This window comes from Cibotium barometz, chromosome 34 (assembly GCF_041138505.1).
Source record: "Cibotium barometz isolate CiBa-2024 chromosome 34, ASM4113850v1, whole genome shotgun sequence".
NCBI lineage: Eukaryota > Viridiplantae > Streptophyta > Polypodiopsida > Cyatheales > Cibotiaceae > Cibotium > Cibotium barometz.
This window is the reverse complement of record NC_141079.1, coordinates 5,381,929-5,398,215: the sequence shown is the minus strand read 5'-3', so window position 1 is coordinate 5,398,215 and position 16,287 is coordinate 5,381,929. Positions and strand designations below refer to the sequence as shown.

Here is a 16,287-nt window from a genome sequence, read left to right as displayed (position 1 = left end):
TACCTCAACATTTTTTGTTCACTTTTGGAGTTTGGTGGTTCAAATTCTTGAGCCCGCGTAGAATAATAAAGTGGGGGTGTGGGGCTATCAATGTTTTGGTGGGTCTTTTTTTAAAACTACCCTAGCGTTTGCATGGGAAGAGCATTTTCAACTCTCAAGCAGACTCTCTCTATTACTCTCTCTCTCTCTCTCACACACACACACACACACACATGCGGATGCCAGTATGTGTGCACACGGTAGTGGCATGCATGCATAAGCACAAGTACGTAGAGGATGCATACATACATAGATACACATGCACACAAAGATACCTATCACTATGCACATATTTCCATTTGAAATAATTTCCCTTTTCCAATCATGGATAGCTGAAGATTGAACATTTGTCATGATAGATTGCATCTACATCTTTAAAGACACAGACTCAATACATTATGCAGAAATTTTGCAAGACATTTCCATTGCTTCGGTTGGTGTGAGTTGAGATGTGAATCCAAGCTTTTGAAGCCGCAAAACCTACAAGAGCCCAAATCAAATGGAAAAAGGAAATTGATTTAAGAATGACAACATCATTAAATAATTTAAAAAACATGCATTTGTTATAATGACAGATGATAGTTATGGCTATGGGAAGCCTTAGTACCTTGTCCTCTATGTGAGAAAGTCTCTCTCCAAATATAGTTATTGTTTTAGTAAGTGTGTCCATTTGACTTACCAAGTGCTGCACGCAGGAAGAGAGAGTTTGTACTTTAAGCAACTTCAAAAGGTGATTGCAAAACTAAGATAGGGAATTCAAACCACCAGCAGATCATACAAATAACATTTGATGTGGTGAATCCTGGCCTGCTGTGAGTGGTAACATCTAGGCCTGCTGAAAGGTTTGAACCTTGGCACCTTAGGTTAGGAAATCAACTAAAGAAATATGCAAACATATTGGAGGCTAGCCTGAGATTTGAAAGGTCTTATTCATCTTACCGCTAAAGTCATTCCAAGAGTCTGTGTCTCTTCTGAAGTGAGATGGAGAGGTGTTCCTTTGTTGCTCTCAACAAACTTAGCTACAGGTGGAGATGTTGCCTTTGCAAGGGCACTTGAACCATTGGCTTCAAGGGGCTCTTCTTTGGAGGTAAGCTTTATTTCCTCTACGTGAGCATTTTCAATAGCTACGCCACCCTTTGTTTTTGTTCTTGTAGTTTCAATTGGATCCTGTTAAGGTAGTAGTATTCTTCTCAGAACAACCCATCTTAATGTACTGTTATTGGCTGATTAGAAGCAAATAATTTTGTCATTAACTAGACTTTTTTTCTACTTGTCATTAAATTAATAAATTAGTCATTAATTGGCTTTTTTGACCTTTGTAGTTATAATAACCTGGCATGGCTTAAGTTTGGTATCTAGGGGAGTGTTAACCCCATTGGAACCTGCTTTCTTAGTGCTTTGAGGAGAAGATTGCTGCATTTGGCTGGTAACTTGATCCGGATCACGAGCAAAACAAGAGAAATCTCCCCGTGGAGCAGCACCTAAATAGAGATATTAAAGGAGAGAATCAATGCAAGGGACTTGGAGGAGAAAGTAATGGTTTCAGTGTTTTGATAATGGATAGGTTTGATGTCATATAAGAAGCTATACCAGGGTTTACTGCCTTGCGAGGCTGTTTCAAGTTACTTTGCCAAAGCATAACCTGCATGTTTATGTTTATGGGATTAGGGGGTCAATACTCTACTTGATAATGAATCCATAGAAATCAGAAACTTACTTGTTCATCTTGGCTTCCAGATGCAAAATGATCCCCTGAAGGAGAGAATTCGGCACAAGTAGTTGCTCCTTCATGGCCCTTAATCGTGTAGAGGATTTGCCCCTCTCTCAAATCCCATATCTTATACAAACAAATACCATTAGTTTTTTTTAGTACATTTGCAACGCCTAGCATAACTTTCAAGACTAGGCTACTTTATAGAGATTAATGCTTGAATTAAAAATGAGGTACCATATTTTGATTCATCGTGATTATACCCCCCCCCCCCCCCCCACACACACACACCCACACCCACACCCACACACGCACACGCACACACACCAACTTATACTTCAAGTCTAGGTTGAGTACCCTTCACAACTATAGGTGGGTGTGAATATGGGTACCAAATTGTTTTCTACATTAATTAAAGAGGTGCGAGTATAGGTTGGCAAGACCTTGGTTGAGTGCATTAGCCCATGTTGTACATTCACATCCTTCCCAACACCACTTCTCTTGTAAAGACAATTGAAGTGTATGTACTACATGGATGTGGCACACACACTTGCAACTCACAACCTCATACTTCGGTCATTAACCACACCACCAACTCCGTCGCTAGTTCCGAAGAGCTATGCATATAGATGGCATAGTATTAACCCTTAGTTGTGATTTCAAGTGGGTTAATGTGCTTTGTCGACACCAAAATCTCTGCCTCCTCCACAAAGGATTGCTAGCTAAGACCACTATGGGTATTACAACAAATTGAGAAATTGACGTGTATGGATGGATGCTATCTCTTTGTGGCACTATGATATGAAAACTTGGACTATAGGTGATCAAACTATAAATACATCTTTATTTGCCCATGCTTGTAAAAGGAAGGCCTTAGTGATCTTAGTGATGTCCCAACTTAGACTATAGGTGATCAAACTAGAAATACATCTTTATTTGTCCATGCTTGTAAAAGGAAGGCCTTAGTGATGTCCCAATTTTGTTGCTAAGCAAAAATGAAGAAAATTAATTTTGATCTATCTTTGGAGTTATTTCTTTTTCAAAAGCTTTCTACTTGGGGATCTTTTATATTCCCCTTACCTATGTTACACTGAGTCTCCATGGAAGTGTAGGTCCTTGGACTAATGTTTATTTACATTCATTTATGAAATTTCAAAGTTTAGGTGAATGTATCTTCATGTTACATTGTGAAAACTAACCCACTAGTTGAACAATGAATTTCTCAAATGATAAGCTTAAAATGTGCTAGAATAGCAAGATTAAACCATGTAAGTGCCTCTAGATATACTTGTTTTGTGAAAACTTAAAAAAAACATCTCATTTTTTGGGTAGATCTTTTGTTTGGGCAAATGTTAACCCTTAGTTTTTGTCCTTGCCTAGGCTATACTCTATCCTTAATGTTGTAATTACCCTCTTAGGCATAGGGCTACTCTCAATTCTTCTCCTTTGTAGCTACACATGTAAGCTCTCTCTCTCTCTCTCTCTCTCTCTCTCTCTCTCTCTCTCCAATTCTTATAGTTTTAAAACCTAAAGGGAATTAACCTCTAGGCCTTAGAGGAATTCAAACCAACATGTAAGCTCTCTCTCTCTCTCTCTCTCTCTCTCTCTCTCTCTCTCCAATTCTTATAGTTTTAAAACCTAAAGGGAATTAACCTCTAGGCCTTAGAGGAATTCAAACCAACATAACTTAAACAAAAGGAAAGCCATATCAAGGGTTGACGTTGCGTAGTTCTCCATAAGGCACAATACCTCATGAGGGAATTAAAAAAACCAAAGCCTTTGGACCCTCAACAACTTCAAGGTGATGCTCATGTATTAAGCTCCAACAATAAGCTCGCGTATCCCTAGAATTTAGTTTTTAGTTGTCCCAATAACACATTGGGATGCTCTTAGGCATTATTTGTGCAATGTGCTCTTTTGGTCTCATAGGCGATTCTCGTGTAATTTCAGCCTTGAAGGATGTAATCTTCTCTTCATTGGGGCCTATGAGCATCATGCCTTCAGCACAAAATGATGACCCAAAAAAACTCTTACTCCTCTTTACATAGAGGGTACCCTCAGTTGGACTATTGCAAAAATCATTTGTAATCAAGTATGCATTTATCTTCTCATACCATGCTCTAGAAGCTTGCTTATGGCCATAAAACCACATAAAACTTTTCTTAACCTGCATACTTTTGACTCCGGTCTCTTTTGAAGAAAACCACAAGGTTGAGATATATAAACGTCCTCATGCAAATCACCATTCAAGAAGGTAATCTTGATATACAATTGATGTACATTCCATCCATGATGTATTGCTAATACAATAATACACTGGATTGTAGTCATACGAGACGTGAGGGCAAAGGTCTCACCATAATCTATGCCCTTCTCCTGAGCATAACCCTTTGCAAAAAGCCTTGCCTTCTTGTAGTGGTCTCAACACTACCATTAGCTTTACGCTTCATCTTATAAATCCACTTTGTACCAATTACCATTTTACCATAAGGCGAATACCAAGTGCCTATTTTGAGGATTGAGTCGTACTTATCCTACACGTGGCTTGCATCATTTTTTCTTATGCTTCACAAGTTCCTCTTCATTGTATGCATTCACAAGTTCCTCTTCATTATATATACGGGAAATGAGAGCATGATCCACAAAAAAATAAGATGCATGATGAGAACCTACACGTGTCTTGCTAGGCAAAGGAGTAGCTAATTTGCTATCTTGCAATGTCTGGATCGGCCATTTACTCTTGAATGCTTGTATGGCTGCCCTTTCCTCATCCATGTATCAAACATAATTGCCTCATCAATAGAATGATTTGTGGCTTGAAATTTGAGCTGATTTTCAGCCGGTATGGGCTGATTTACAGCACCTTATTGAGCATTCATTTGCTCCACATATTGTAGAAAGGTAGGGAGGTAAGAGTGTATTAAAGATATCATGAGAGCATATACTTACCTGCTTTTTACATAAAATAATGGGCTGAATTGAGTTCTCAACAAAGACATCTCTACTCACCAAAATCTACCTTGTGTGGCCGGATGATAGAATCTATACTCTTTGCTTTTTGAGATGCATCTCATAAAAAATGCATTTTAACACTTTATCATCAAACTTATTAAGTTGTTTCTCAAGCACAAGAGTATAAGCAAGATAACCAAAAACACGTAAATGAGCCATAGAGGGATTCCTACCATTCCAAGCTTCATAAGGGGTAATTGTCTCTGCAAGGCCCTAGTGGGACATTATTAGCACATAAGTGTGGCACACCTCCAACAAAAAAACATGAGGCAGATCTTGGCCTTTAACCAGGCATAACGTGCCATCTCCATGATATATTATCTATTCTTCCACAGCGACACCATTTTGTCTAGCTATGTAAGGCACCATGCATTGATGTTTTATAGCTCTTTTAGCCATACTTGCATGAAACTCCTTTGACATACCACCCCCAATCCCCCTGCGATCTAATTAAAGGGTGCCAAATTTACATGTAGACACATTTTCAACTATAGAAATAAAGTGTCTAAAGCATGTAAAACCTCTGACTTTGCCTTCAATGGATACAACCAGGTGTGCCTAGAGTATTCATCAATAAAGGTCACAAAGTAGAGATATCCCCTATGATCGATGGTATCCTCGTAGGACCACATACATCACTATGTAGTATAAGCTATAATTTTTTGATAGCTTTTAGTGATCCATCTTTTGGAAATGATGCCCATTGCATCTTGCCCAAAATATACCCCTCACATACATGCCTCACATACATGCTTGACATGGGCTTAAAGCTTGGCAACTCTGACACCATCTCCTGTCTTCATTCGATTTCAACAAACTACTAAAATTCAAGTGACGAACACAGGCATGCCATAATTAGATTGGAATGAGTGAAGTACAAGTGACGTAACATGATGATGATAAGGTCACTTACACACCAACTTATAAGATGTGTACACACGCTCGGGGAAAAACTTCCTAAGTAGGGAACAAGTACCCTAGCCCATTATTAGCCTATATCCACACATCACTACCGTATAAATGGCTAGATTGAAAAGGGTGACCACTTTTGGTTATAGATTCCATGCTCCAGGTTCTTTAAAAAAAATTAATTTATACATTGGTTTTTTTTTCAAATATGATTGATTTTATATCCCTTTTTGGTGCACCTATAAGGTCTCTCTCTCTCTCTCTCTCTCTGCTGGTTCAAACGGGTGTGTGGGTAAATAAACAAAATGGGCTAACCTTTCTATCACCCAATGTGTGGTAGATTGGTTAGCTCATGTAGTTGTTATTCAACACGTCTTGTGTTCGAATCTCACTCCCGTCGGATAGATCATATTTGGTCTCTTGGGATTATTCTTACGACGTTAAAAGAGCTTCTTCTTCTTCTTCTTCTTCTTCTTCTCTCTCTCTCTCTCTCTCTCGCTCTCTCTCTCTCTCTCTCTCTCTCTCTCTCTCTCTCTCTCTCTCTCTCTGTGCTCGATTTATTTTTTCCTTACAAATCTAACAAAATAATCTCAAACAAAACTTATGAGAATATTAAAACTATCAAGCATGTGTAATCTTAAAATTGAACTTGTTAATACTAGTTCTCTAATTAAGGCACAAAAGTGACTTAAGGTTGATTTATCAATTTTGAAGAAATAAAAAGCAAAGTCAACTTAAAAGCTAAATAACCTTACTTTGAGGGTGGCATCATCACAAGTTGAGAGAAGGAAGTTTCCAGTTGGGTGGAAACAAAGAGATCTCACTATCCTTGCATTTTGCGCATAGTGTTGGATCAACATCTTGCTTCTAATATCCCATATCTGAGACCTTGTATGAATATAGATGCAAAATGGAATACGCAAGCTAGTCAATAGTAGTGAGAACTATCTTTTCAACTTTTCATCTTCTAACCTTCACCATAATATAATTTTAATGCTAAAAAGGTATTCCCAACATTTAATTTGTTGCAATTTCTTTCAAAGTTGGAATAATTTAATGTGCTTCAATTCCCAACATTTAATTTGCTGTAATTCCTTTCAAAAAGGAAGATTTGGCAAGTGGAATAACTTAATTGTGAAAAAATGGGTTTCTTGTAGTTGCACCTGAACAGCTTGATCTGCACCACTACTTCCAATGCACGATCCATGAGGATGAAACCGAGTGCAATTTACCATACTACATGAGGGAATTAGTGAAATATAAAGTAAGCATAACTATAAATCAAGTTTAGATAGTATATATTACATCTTCAAGTAGTTTATGATTTTGCAACAATAAGTCAACACTAAAAGAGATAGTAATGAATTTGTGAGAAGATTAATGTGACATAACACATGAAGTGTTTTGCTAATATCACTATAATCCACATTTGATAAATAGGCATACAAATATTACAACCCACCATCAATAAGAGGAATAGTGAACACAAATATTACAACCCACCATCAATAAGAGGAATAGTGAACACAAACCACATTGCATTGGAAATTAGGAGGAAAAACCACTAACATTAAAACTCATGATAGAGAGCCACTATCAATTATTGCAATGATAATTACTTGGTAGTTTTTTTTCTCTGATGGTATATAATATGGAGAAAGCCTAATAAATCCAAAATGAGGGTTAATATGGAAAAAAACTATTAGAAGGAAACCAAAAATGTTGTACTAATGATTGAGCAAGTCAAGGTATGACTCCATTGAAGAAAGGGAAGATAAATCCAAAATGAGGGTTAATATGGAAAAAAACTATTAGAAGGAAACCAAAAATGTTGTACTAATGATTGAGCAAGTCAAGGTATGACTCCATTGAAGAAAGGGAAGATGAATTTTACTTCAACCATGTGTAATAAATTCATGGATATGTACCGGAAAGAAGTTAGATTAATTAATCTCCTATTAATAATAGAATTAGTCATAGTTCATGAACGGTCGAAGGCACGTTCATGTTACAACTATTGAACGTGCCTCTGTTCGTCGGCTCTCTGTATATGCAACTGTCAGATGCGACCCCCTCCATGTCCTGTAACCCCTCTTGCTTTATGATGTGATTTCTCCATCGGTTGGGTACTCCACCGTGACTAGCTACCCCGTTTCTAAACCTTAGTTGGACCGATTTAATAGTCACTTCCATTAATTAATTAATTGATTTTCTTTTTTTAACTCATTGTGGCCCTATAAGCCTTAATCCATTATAATTTTAGATAATACTAGAAAGAAGCTAGATTATTATCTATAATATAATCTCCTATTAATAATAGAATTATGGTGATCTCACTTAGAAGCCTTATTCCATTATAATTTTTGGATAATTAATCTTGATCATTTAAAATTTTTATACCCTGCAACATCATTAAAGACGTGCACACATTCATGTCGTTCAACGTCCCAAAGCCTCACTGTCTTATCATCCCCTCCAGAAACCACTAACCTGCACATAACCATTAACTGCATCAATACAAGCTTAATTCCAATTCGATTTCAGCAAATGAAACGATAAATAATGCTTGATTTACAAAATTTCAATAGTTGTTATAATTAATCACCGTCCATTGGAATTGAATTCAGCCGACCGCACCCAATTCATATGCCCACTTAATCCAGCGAGAAATCTCTCCGTCTCAACGTCCCAAATCTGATAATTAACGGCATTTAATTAAGGATTAATTAGTATCCATTAGTCTTTTGATTCATAAGAATTTGTATCCTCCCTACTTGAAGCTTCAATTCGTATACGCCAAGTTTAATTTGAGAATAGTAGTGGCTTAATGCGAGATAATCTCTGCAACAGTCAACTTAATCACCCCTTCATCTTTGATCATTTTGTATCCGTAATGATTTGATGCAATTTTGATTACCAAATTTTTTTTTAATCGTGCCTTGGTGTGATTAGAAAATGTTCAAATTACAGGTAAAGGAGGGTCTGCAGTTGGCATTCACAGAAAGTGGGAACATTCCATTCAGGATGCATGGTCTGATGATATGTACAGTTGGACAGCGGTTCGATTGGGAAACTGTTCAACTTCACAGTGGTTTCTATTTACGCTTCTTGTTTGGCTAGTATGAGGGCAACATCTTGGCATTCTGTTAATCAGATAGAGGGTCCCATTTTGTTGGTGGGTGACTTTAACATGGTTGAATGCCAAGGAGATAGAAGTAGATTTCTGGGAAGAACAGTTAGTGGTCTTGAGAAGGCTAAATGGGAACTTCTAAAGGTGGGTAAGGCCCTTTCAGACCTCTCCCCTAAAAAAGGGTTCACCTGGTCTAATCTTCAAAAAGGTCACTATCACAGGGTTGCGAGACTTGACAGACTCTATGCCTCTAGTTGCCTAGTGGACATGTTCACAAACGTCAAGTGCTTTACAGACACTTCCCTCAACATCTCAGACCACTTTCCCTTGATCTGCAATCTTTCGGGGTGGGGCAGGCTAAAGGTAGGGCTGGCTGGCCACACCTGGACCCATCTCTTTTCCTACTACCGTGTGTGCAACAAGAGATAAAAGGTTTCATCTCAGATGCCTTCAGGCAATGTGTTTCCCCCTCCAAGGGTTGGGCTTTGCTGGTCAATAGGGTGCATCTATTTGCAGGGACTATAAGCAGAAAGCTGTTGCTTTTCGTCTGAATTGCAGAGTGCAGATTAGAAAACAGATTCAAGTTTTCCTTCAATCTAACAAAGGTTTGGTTGATCATACTCTAATTGATCTAAGGAACAAGCTTAGACTTGAGGAACTGCTTGCTGCAAAGACTACTATGCTTTGGTATAGAGAGGCATGGGCTGGAAAAATTGACACCCCCCACCCTAAGATGTTTTCTTTACTCAAAAGGAAAAAAGCTAGAGATCTTACTCCTCTGGTTAGGAAACCTAATGGCCAGGCTGCTATTACTAAAGAGGAAAACCTTCAAGTCATCAAGGACCATTTTCTTAACTTGTTCTCTACTGTCTCCTCTCCCACTCTAGAAATTATCACAGCTAGAGCCAAAATCGCTCTCACTAGGAAAAAAATGGTTAATCCTTCATTGGCTATGAAATTAGATGCCCCCTTCTCTAAGAAGGAGGTGAAGGATGCTATCACTCACCTGAGACCTCAAAAAGGGAAAATCCCCTAGGGAAGATGGGATCCCTAATGAGTTCTTCCAAGCCTTCAAAGAGAAGCTCGCCCCACACATCTTAAACATATGGAAAGAAGCCATGAGAAAGGGTTTCCTTGCTGATAAAACCAATGTGGGGGTTATTAAGCTAATCCACAAAAAAGGGAAAAAGGATGACTTGGGGAATTGGAGGCCCATAACATGTCTCTCTTCTCTTTACAAAGTCTTTGCACACATTCTGACTAGGAGAATTAACCCCTACATGGATGCCTGGATCCTGAAGGAGCAAAAAGGTTTTATTAAGGGGAGGTATATCCTTGATGCTATCATAAGTCTTTGGGAGGGCATGGAACATGCTGAAAGCTCTAGGCAAAACTGCATCTTTCTGAAAATAGACTTTGACGAAGCTTACAACAGAATTGATTGGTCCTTCCTCTTTCAATCTTTACAGGACATTGGCCTTAACAGAAAATTCATCAAGTATGTTCAAACCCTCTTGGGGAATGCTTCCTCAAGGGTGGCTGTTAACGGGGCTCTTACAGAAACTTTTCCTCTGAAGAAGTCTATAAGACAAGGGTGCCCTTTGTCCCCCCTGCTTTTTGCCATTGTTGCTGATTCCCTGGGGTGGTTGGTGAATGAGGAAATATCTAACAACAATATCAAGGGCATCTCTGTCCCTGGCAGAGCTGAGCCCTTATGTCTACAACTGTTCGCTGATGACACCAATGCTCTGCTCCTTAATGAGGTTCAGACTGCAGTTCACTTTATGGCTTGCCTGGACACTTTCTGTTTAGCCAGTGGTTCTCAAATCAATCATGCTAAAACAAGTTTCAGAGTTTTTGAAGGTGTGTCTCCTCCAGTAATCTTGGCCGCTGGATGTAAGGCTATTCCAAAAGGGGTAGTCTTCAGGCTGTTAGGCATACCCATGGGGTTTAATATTTCTGTCAAATAGAGATGGAATTTCGTTCTGCAGAAGCTTAAAAGCCAGGTTTTGAAATGGAGTCATATAAATACAGGTGTTGCTTCTCGAGCTTTTGTCCTCAACCATTTCATTATTCCCTCTGTGGTCTATTTTCTGGCCTGCTGGAGACCCTCTAAAACCCAATTGAACTCCCTGTATACAATTATGGGGAACTTCCTATGGGGAGGATCCTTAGACAGAAGAAAGTTCAGTAAGGTGGCCTTTCATGTATGCTGTATGAACAAAGAACAGGGTGGTTTGGGCATCATCAACATTGGAATGTTGGTTGCAGCAAAGTAGATTCATAGGGCCATCTTCTCCAAGGATGTTTGGGCAGACTTGCTTAAAAGAAATGTGGACAAATTTTATTTAAAAAACAAAAGAGCTTGGAAAGGGTTCTCACTCAATGAGGTTCTTTTCTCAAAGGCTCACCTCTCTCCTACTAGCAGCAAGCTCAGCTACAGAATGTGGGAGTCTTGGATGGGCTTCAAAAATCTTTTTTCTTTCCAGATGTATACCAAGAGGGACCGTTATGCGTATGCAGCTGATTCAGTGTGATTTGGTCATCTGGTCAAGCCTATTGCCAATGCTCACTTACAGACCGGCTTTTCTTGTTTCAAAGCAGGCGTGAAGGTGTGGGCAGATCTATGCGACTCGTCTGGTATGTTAAACAGTGTCCAAATAAGAAACAAGTTTTCCTTACAGCGTCGCTGTGTTGAGCTTATTGTTCAAAGATGTAATGAATTGAATGTTTTCATTCCTCATACGGGTAAATGTGATTATAAAGAGTTTTCAAAAGCTCTTAGATGGGGATCTTCCATGAACCTTCTCAAACTCCCAAACCCACATATTGCAGCCAATTTGGATTTCAAACTCAACAAAAGGTGGTCTCTGAACTGGAATAAGCATCAATGGTCATTTCGCTTCAAAATTATTTGGGCCTTTTCCCAAGAAAGGAAGCATGCAATTTTGGTTTGGCTTGTGGTCCACAAAGCAATTTGGACGCAGGAGAGAGCTCGGAAGTTGGGTCATGGGAATGGTTTATGCCCTCGTTGCAAAGCAAATCTGGAGACTGTTTCTCATCTCTTTTACACATGCCCAGACACTAAACAGTTTCTGAAAGTGCTTAATGATGCCTTCGAGAAGACTAGAAGCTTCCCGCTCAGCTGGAAAGAAGTTCTTTTAGGGGAATGTCTCAGCTAGACCCCTTAACTTGGCAGTCTGTCAGATGTCTCCTGTCGTGGCATGTCTGGAAACAAAGGAATGAAGCCCTCTTTGGCATAAATACTTATCACAATTTCTTTCTATTTCTTGACAGTATGCTCAAGTTGACCAAGCAAGTCCAACCTAGAGGTGAAAGTTCTGGAGCTGGTCACTGTGGGGCAGGATCATCCGTGGAGAAAGTGGAGGAAAGTTCTGAGTTCTTCTAACTCCAACACTAGGGCAAGCATGTGTCAAGGATTGGAGAAGGAATGCTTCAAAAGGCTCCAATATGCTGATCATCGGGTTTAGTCCACTGAAGATTACAGAGGGGAACATCACACCTTTTCAGTCATGTCCTATGCATTTTATATAGGTGGTTCACCCTCAGGCCACTGGATTCTTGGCCATCCGTCTATGGGTCAGATCGGTGTTCTCACCTTTGAGGGCTTTTGGATTGTAGCTAAGGCCACCTATTGGCTTAGCTGTCTTAAGGGTCCCCCATGGACCTTCCTCATGGGTCGCTGTAATCTCATCCTTTTTTAATATATTTTCCTGTCTCTACGAAAAAAAGAAGAAGAAAGAAAATGTTCAAATTTAATTGAAATTTGAGAGAATAAAGTCCTTGATTACATACTAATAGGCTCAAACATGATGATATAATCAAGAAGAATTGATCATTTTGTAGATCTCTGGGCGATTAAGTATTTCATTAAGGCTACTGCTAATTAGGTTAAGTCCTTGACTATCTAGTAAGGGTTGAAATTGATTATATGATCATGCTTTATGAACAATTTTGTAGCCTGAATTGAATGCAATCGAATATTTGATTAAGGCTACTACAAGTTGATTAAGTTAGTAGGTCAGAGGATTAATGATGGTAAACTTTAAAGCCTTATGATCAGAGCCTGTGATTAAGTTACTAGGTCAGAGTAATAATGATAATAACCTTTAAAGCCTTATCATCAGAGCCTGTGAGAAGGCATTCTCCGTCTGGACTGAAAGCTACTGTTCTTACAGTGCTGCTGTGAGCTCTGATAACACTGTTTTTTCCTTCTCTGTAAAATCACATGTAAATAATCAAAGCTTTGCACTAATTAGCTAGATTTCGACAAATCAAGCTTTATCCTGCACTAATAAGGAACCTTCGTTAAGAGATAGTCTTTCAATTAGGTTAATTGTAGTTTAGATTTCTCTAATCAAGCTCTATATTGTTGAATAGATTACTAAAACTAAATCCTTCTTGAAATTGATCTAATTAAGATATTATGGAGTTAAAAAGATAATCCTTATGAGCCACTTAATTACTGATTACATTTATCTGATCAAGCCACTTGATCCTTGTCTAACGGGTGTGCAAGGAAACAACCTTAATCCTACTTTAATTCTCTTAACTAGGGTAGGGCGTGCTAAATATCACTAATTAATCCTACCCTACTTCTCTTAATTAGGTCAAATTTTAAAGTCTTTGACGAATGGATTAGGGTTAGCTTTGCCAAAATTAATACGCTTCTGGCTAGTTAAATCAATAAATTAAATGGTACTCACGCTGTGGGTATCCAAAGGCGCACTGTTTTGTCTTTAGAAGCAGAAGCCACCACTGTATCCAAAGGGGAGACTGCAACTGCACAAACCTCACCCTGCACTAAATTAAAAAAGTTAGTATTAATCACATGACCTAATTTTAATCAATAAAGCCAGTAAGCTTAACATATTGGATTAACATGCTCTCCATTTAGCTCATTAACCAATATTAGGGATTCATATAAACAAGCTTTAAGTAGCTCAGGGGATTAACATGCATTCTCAATGTGCTTATCTCATGTGTTTAACGTGGAATTAGCATGTACTTATTAAATTAATCAAGGTTGACATAATCAATTACCCCAAGTGGGATTAACATGCACTCTAACATGCATTAATGTGGGTTTAACATGCATCATGCACCCTACCATGCATTAATGTGGGTTTAATGTGTTGAACATGGGATTAGCATCCACTCATTAAATTAATCAAACAATTATTAAAGAGAAAGAATGAAAAAAATGGACCTCAAACACCATGTCATGGAGCCCCCTCATTGGGTAAATTGCATAGCTTGAAAAATAAAAGAAGTCGTGAAAAAATGGACCTCAAACACCATGTCATCAAGGGTTACTTGCATTATGTAGACATGCTCATGCCATATCATCATGCCACATCACATAGTGTTAGTGGTATTCCACTGATGTGTCATATCAACATGCCACATCACATAGTGTTAGTTGTATTCCACTGATATGTCATAGTATTAGTTGTGCTCCATAGGCATGCACATCGGCACGATCAATTTGATGACATGTCATAGGACTAGTTACATCCCATTCACGCTCACACGCGTGAGCACGATCAAGTTGATGAATGCATGAAGTTACTACCATTGCCAAAACGAGTTAGTTAAAGGCTAATCACAATGTCATTAAGGCTAATCACACTGGCAATGACATAGTTGTGCTTATTTATTAAGATGGTGCTTAGGATCATTGACATCGAAGTAGGACAATTAGGCTAAGCTTAACATGACATGCTAGTGTGGCCTTTCCAACTTGCCAACTAATAGCGGCCTCATCCAATGGCCCATCTACTTGGGTCACGGTACTTGCAAAAGCATTAAATACATGGGTCTTTTAAAGGGAAAAAAGGAGCATAGTTTTTAATTTAAGCATGCGTATTTGTCATATGACAATGCCTGAACCTAAAGGAAGGATGAAAATGGATGAGAAGTCACTCTTCTCTCTCTCTCCCTCTCTCACACGCGCGCGCACGCGCACACACACACACACATATGTTTGTTGAAGTACAATGCGTGAATCTAAGGGAAGGATGAAAATGGATGAGAAGTCACATTGTTCCCCTTCTCTCTCTCTCTCTCTCTCTCTCTCTCTCTCTCTCACACACACACACACACACACACACACATTGTTTCCCTTCTCTCTCTCTCTCTCTCTCTCTCTCTCACACACACACACACACACACATGCGCGCACGTGCGCGCGCGCACACATTGACAAGGATTGCACATGATGGATTGATTAGCATCTCGAGCATAAAACTCCTAGTTTGGGAAGGGGAGGAGGAGGTTTGGGTAGAATTTGAAAATTATTTAGCAGGAGAAAATGGACAATGTTAATTATTTATACTAATCTATAGCTTGCTTAGCCTTTACCTTAGCTTCCTGCCCTCAGTTCATGTGATATTAACGTCACGTGACATTCACATGTGTGCTTAGCGTGCTCTCCATTAATTATTGATTAAGAAACGTTAAAACAAGGTTAGCAAATAATTAATCAATCACCGCATTAATAACTGCTCCCATTACCAAATCAGTTTTTTTTTTAAATCCCCCCTCTTTTTATTAATATAGCTTATGCTTTCCGAATAAAAAATAAAAAATAAAAAATCAGTCGGTTAACTATATTTTAGTAACACATTAGCAGATTCATTAATTAATTACTGCACTGAATTATTATGGTAGGTATTTAATTAACCACTGGATTAAATACCCCATCAAATTAGGATAGTAATTAATGGATTACCGCTCCTCAAACATCTCAGGTCATTGTATTAACAAATCAATCACCTTAATTAGTGATCCATATATCGCTGTATTAACTCAACAATCTAGTATCATTTGCACACGAGTAAACTCAATTAGAGAATCAAATTAGCAGGAAATGGAAATCAATGGTTACCTGATGGCCAAGGAAGCGGTAGGGCCGGATTTGTGTTTGGCGAGCCAGATTAGGGCGGCAGAAGAGGCTCCACATGAGCACAGATCCATCCACACCACCGGAGACAAGGTGTTTCATGAAGGGCCTGAATTTGATGCATGTGACCCCTCCCTTGTGGCCAGAGTAGGAGGTTAGCAGGCGAGGCTCCTGATTAATGGAAAGATTAGAAGAGAATGGTGGTGTATAATTACTTCTATAATCTGCCATTAGTGTGTGGGCGCGCAGCATGGGCGCATTCGTGGTACGGTGATGGCGGTAAGAGGGCATGCTAGAGCGCAAAACACACACACACACACACACACACACACACACACAAAAACCTGCCAATACTGTACGTAGCCTTGTGAACAACCCCTGCATTTGGCAAGATTGCCTCTTTTTCTTTTATTTTCTCCACTTTTTTCCTTTTGGAAAAAAAGAAAAACAACCTTTGTTATGTTTTAATTTTGGCACCAACCCCACGATCTTGGCACTTCCATCCAACCTCTCACTCATACATTTTTCTCAGGCGGATTAAAAAAAACCTTCACATTGTAA

At 38.9% G+C, this 16,287-nt stretch overlaps 1 protein-coding gene across 2 annotated transcripts; it reads right to left on the bottom strand.

Annotated features, from left to right (window-relative positions):
* Positions 1-356: 356 nt before the first annotated feature.
* LOC147618646 (uncharacterized) lies at positions 357-16,023 on the bottom strand. 2 transcript variants are annotated; one of them, XM_086774447.1, is made up of 13 exons: positions 15,712-16,023; positions 13,529-13,620; positions 12,930-13,038; positions 8,277-8,365; positions 8,072-8,161; positions 6,835-6,907; positions 6,427-6,552; positions 1,757-1,876; positions 1,630-1,681; positions 1,372-1,520; positions 979-1,206; positions 647-724; positions 357-519 (listed from the first exon to the last, which is right to left on the bottom strand). In XM_086774447.1, exons 1-13 carry the CDS (start codon positions 16,015-16,017, stop codon positions 436-438), a joined length of 1,596 nt encoding a protein of 531 aa, XP_086630573.1. In that variant the 5' UTR covers positions 16,018-16,023; the 3' UTR covers positions 357-435. The 2 variants fall into 2 exon arrangements, with proteins under 2 accessions (XP_086630573.1, XP_086630574.1); XM_086774448.1 differs by lacking the exon at positions 8,072-8,161.
* Between the last annotated feature and the right edge of the window lie 264 nt (positions 16,024-16,287).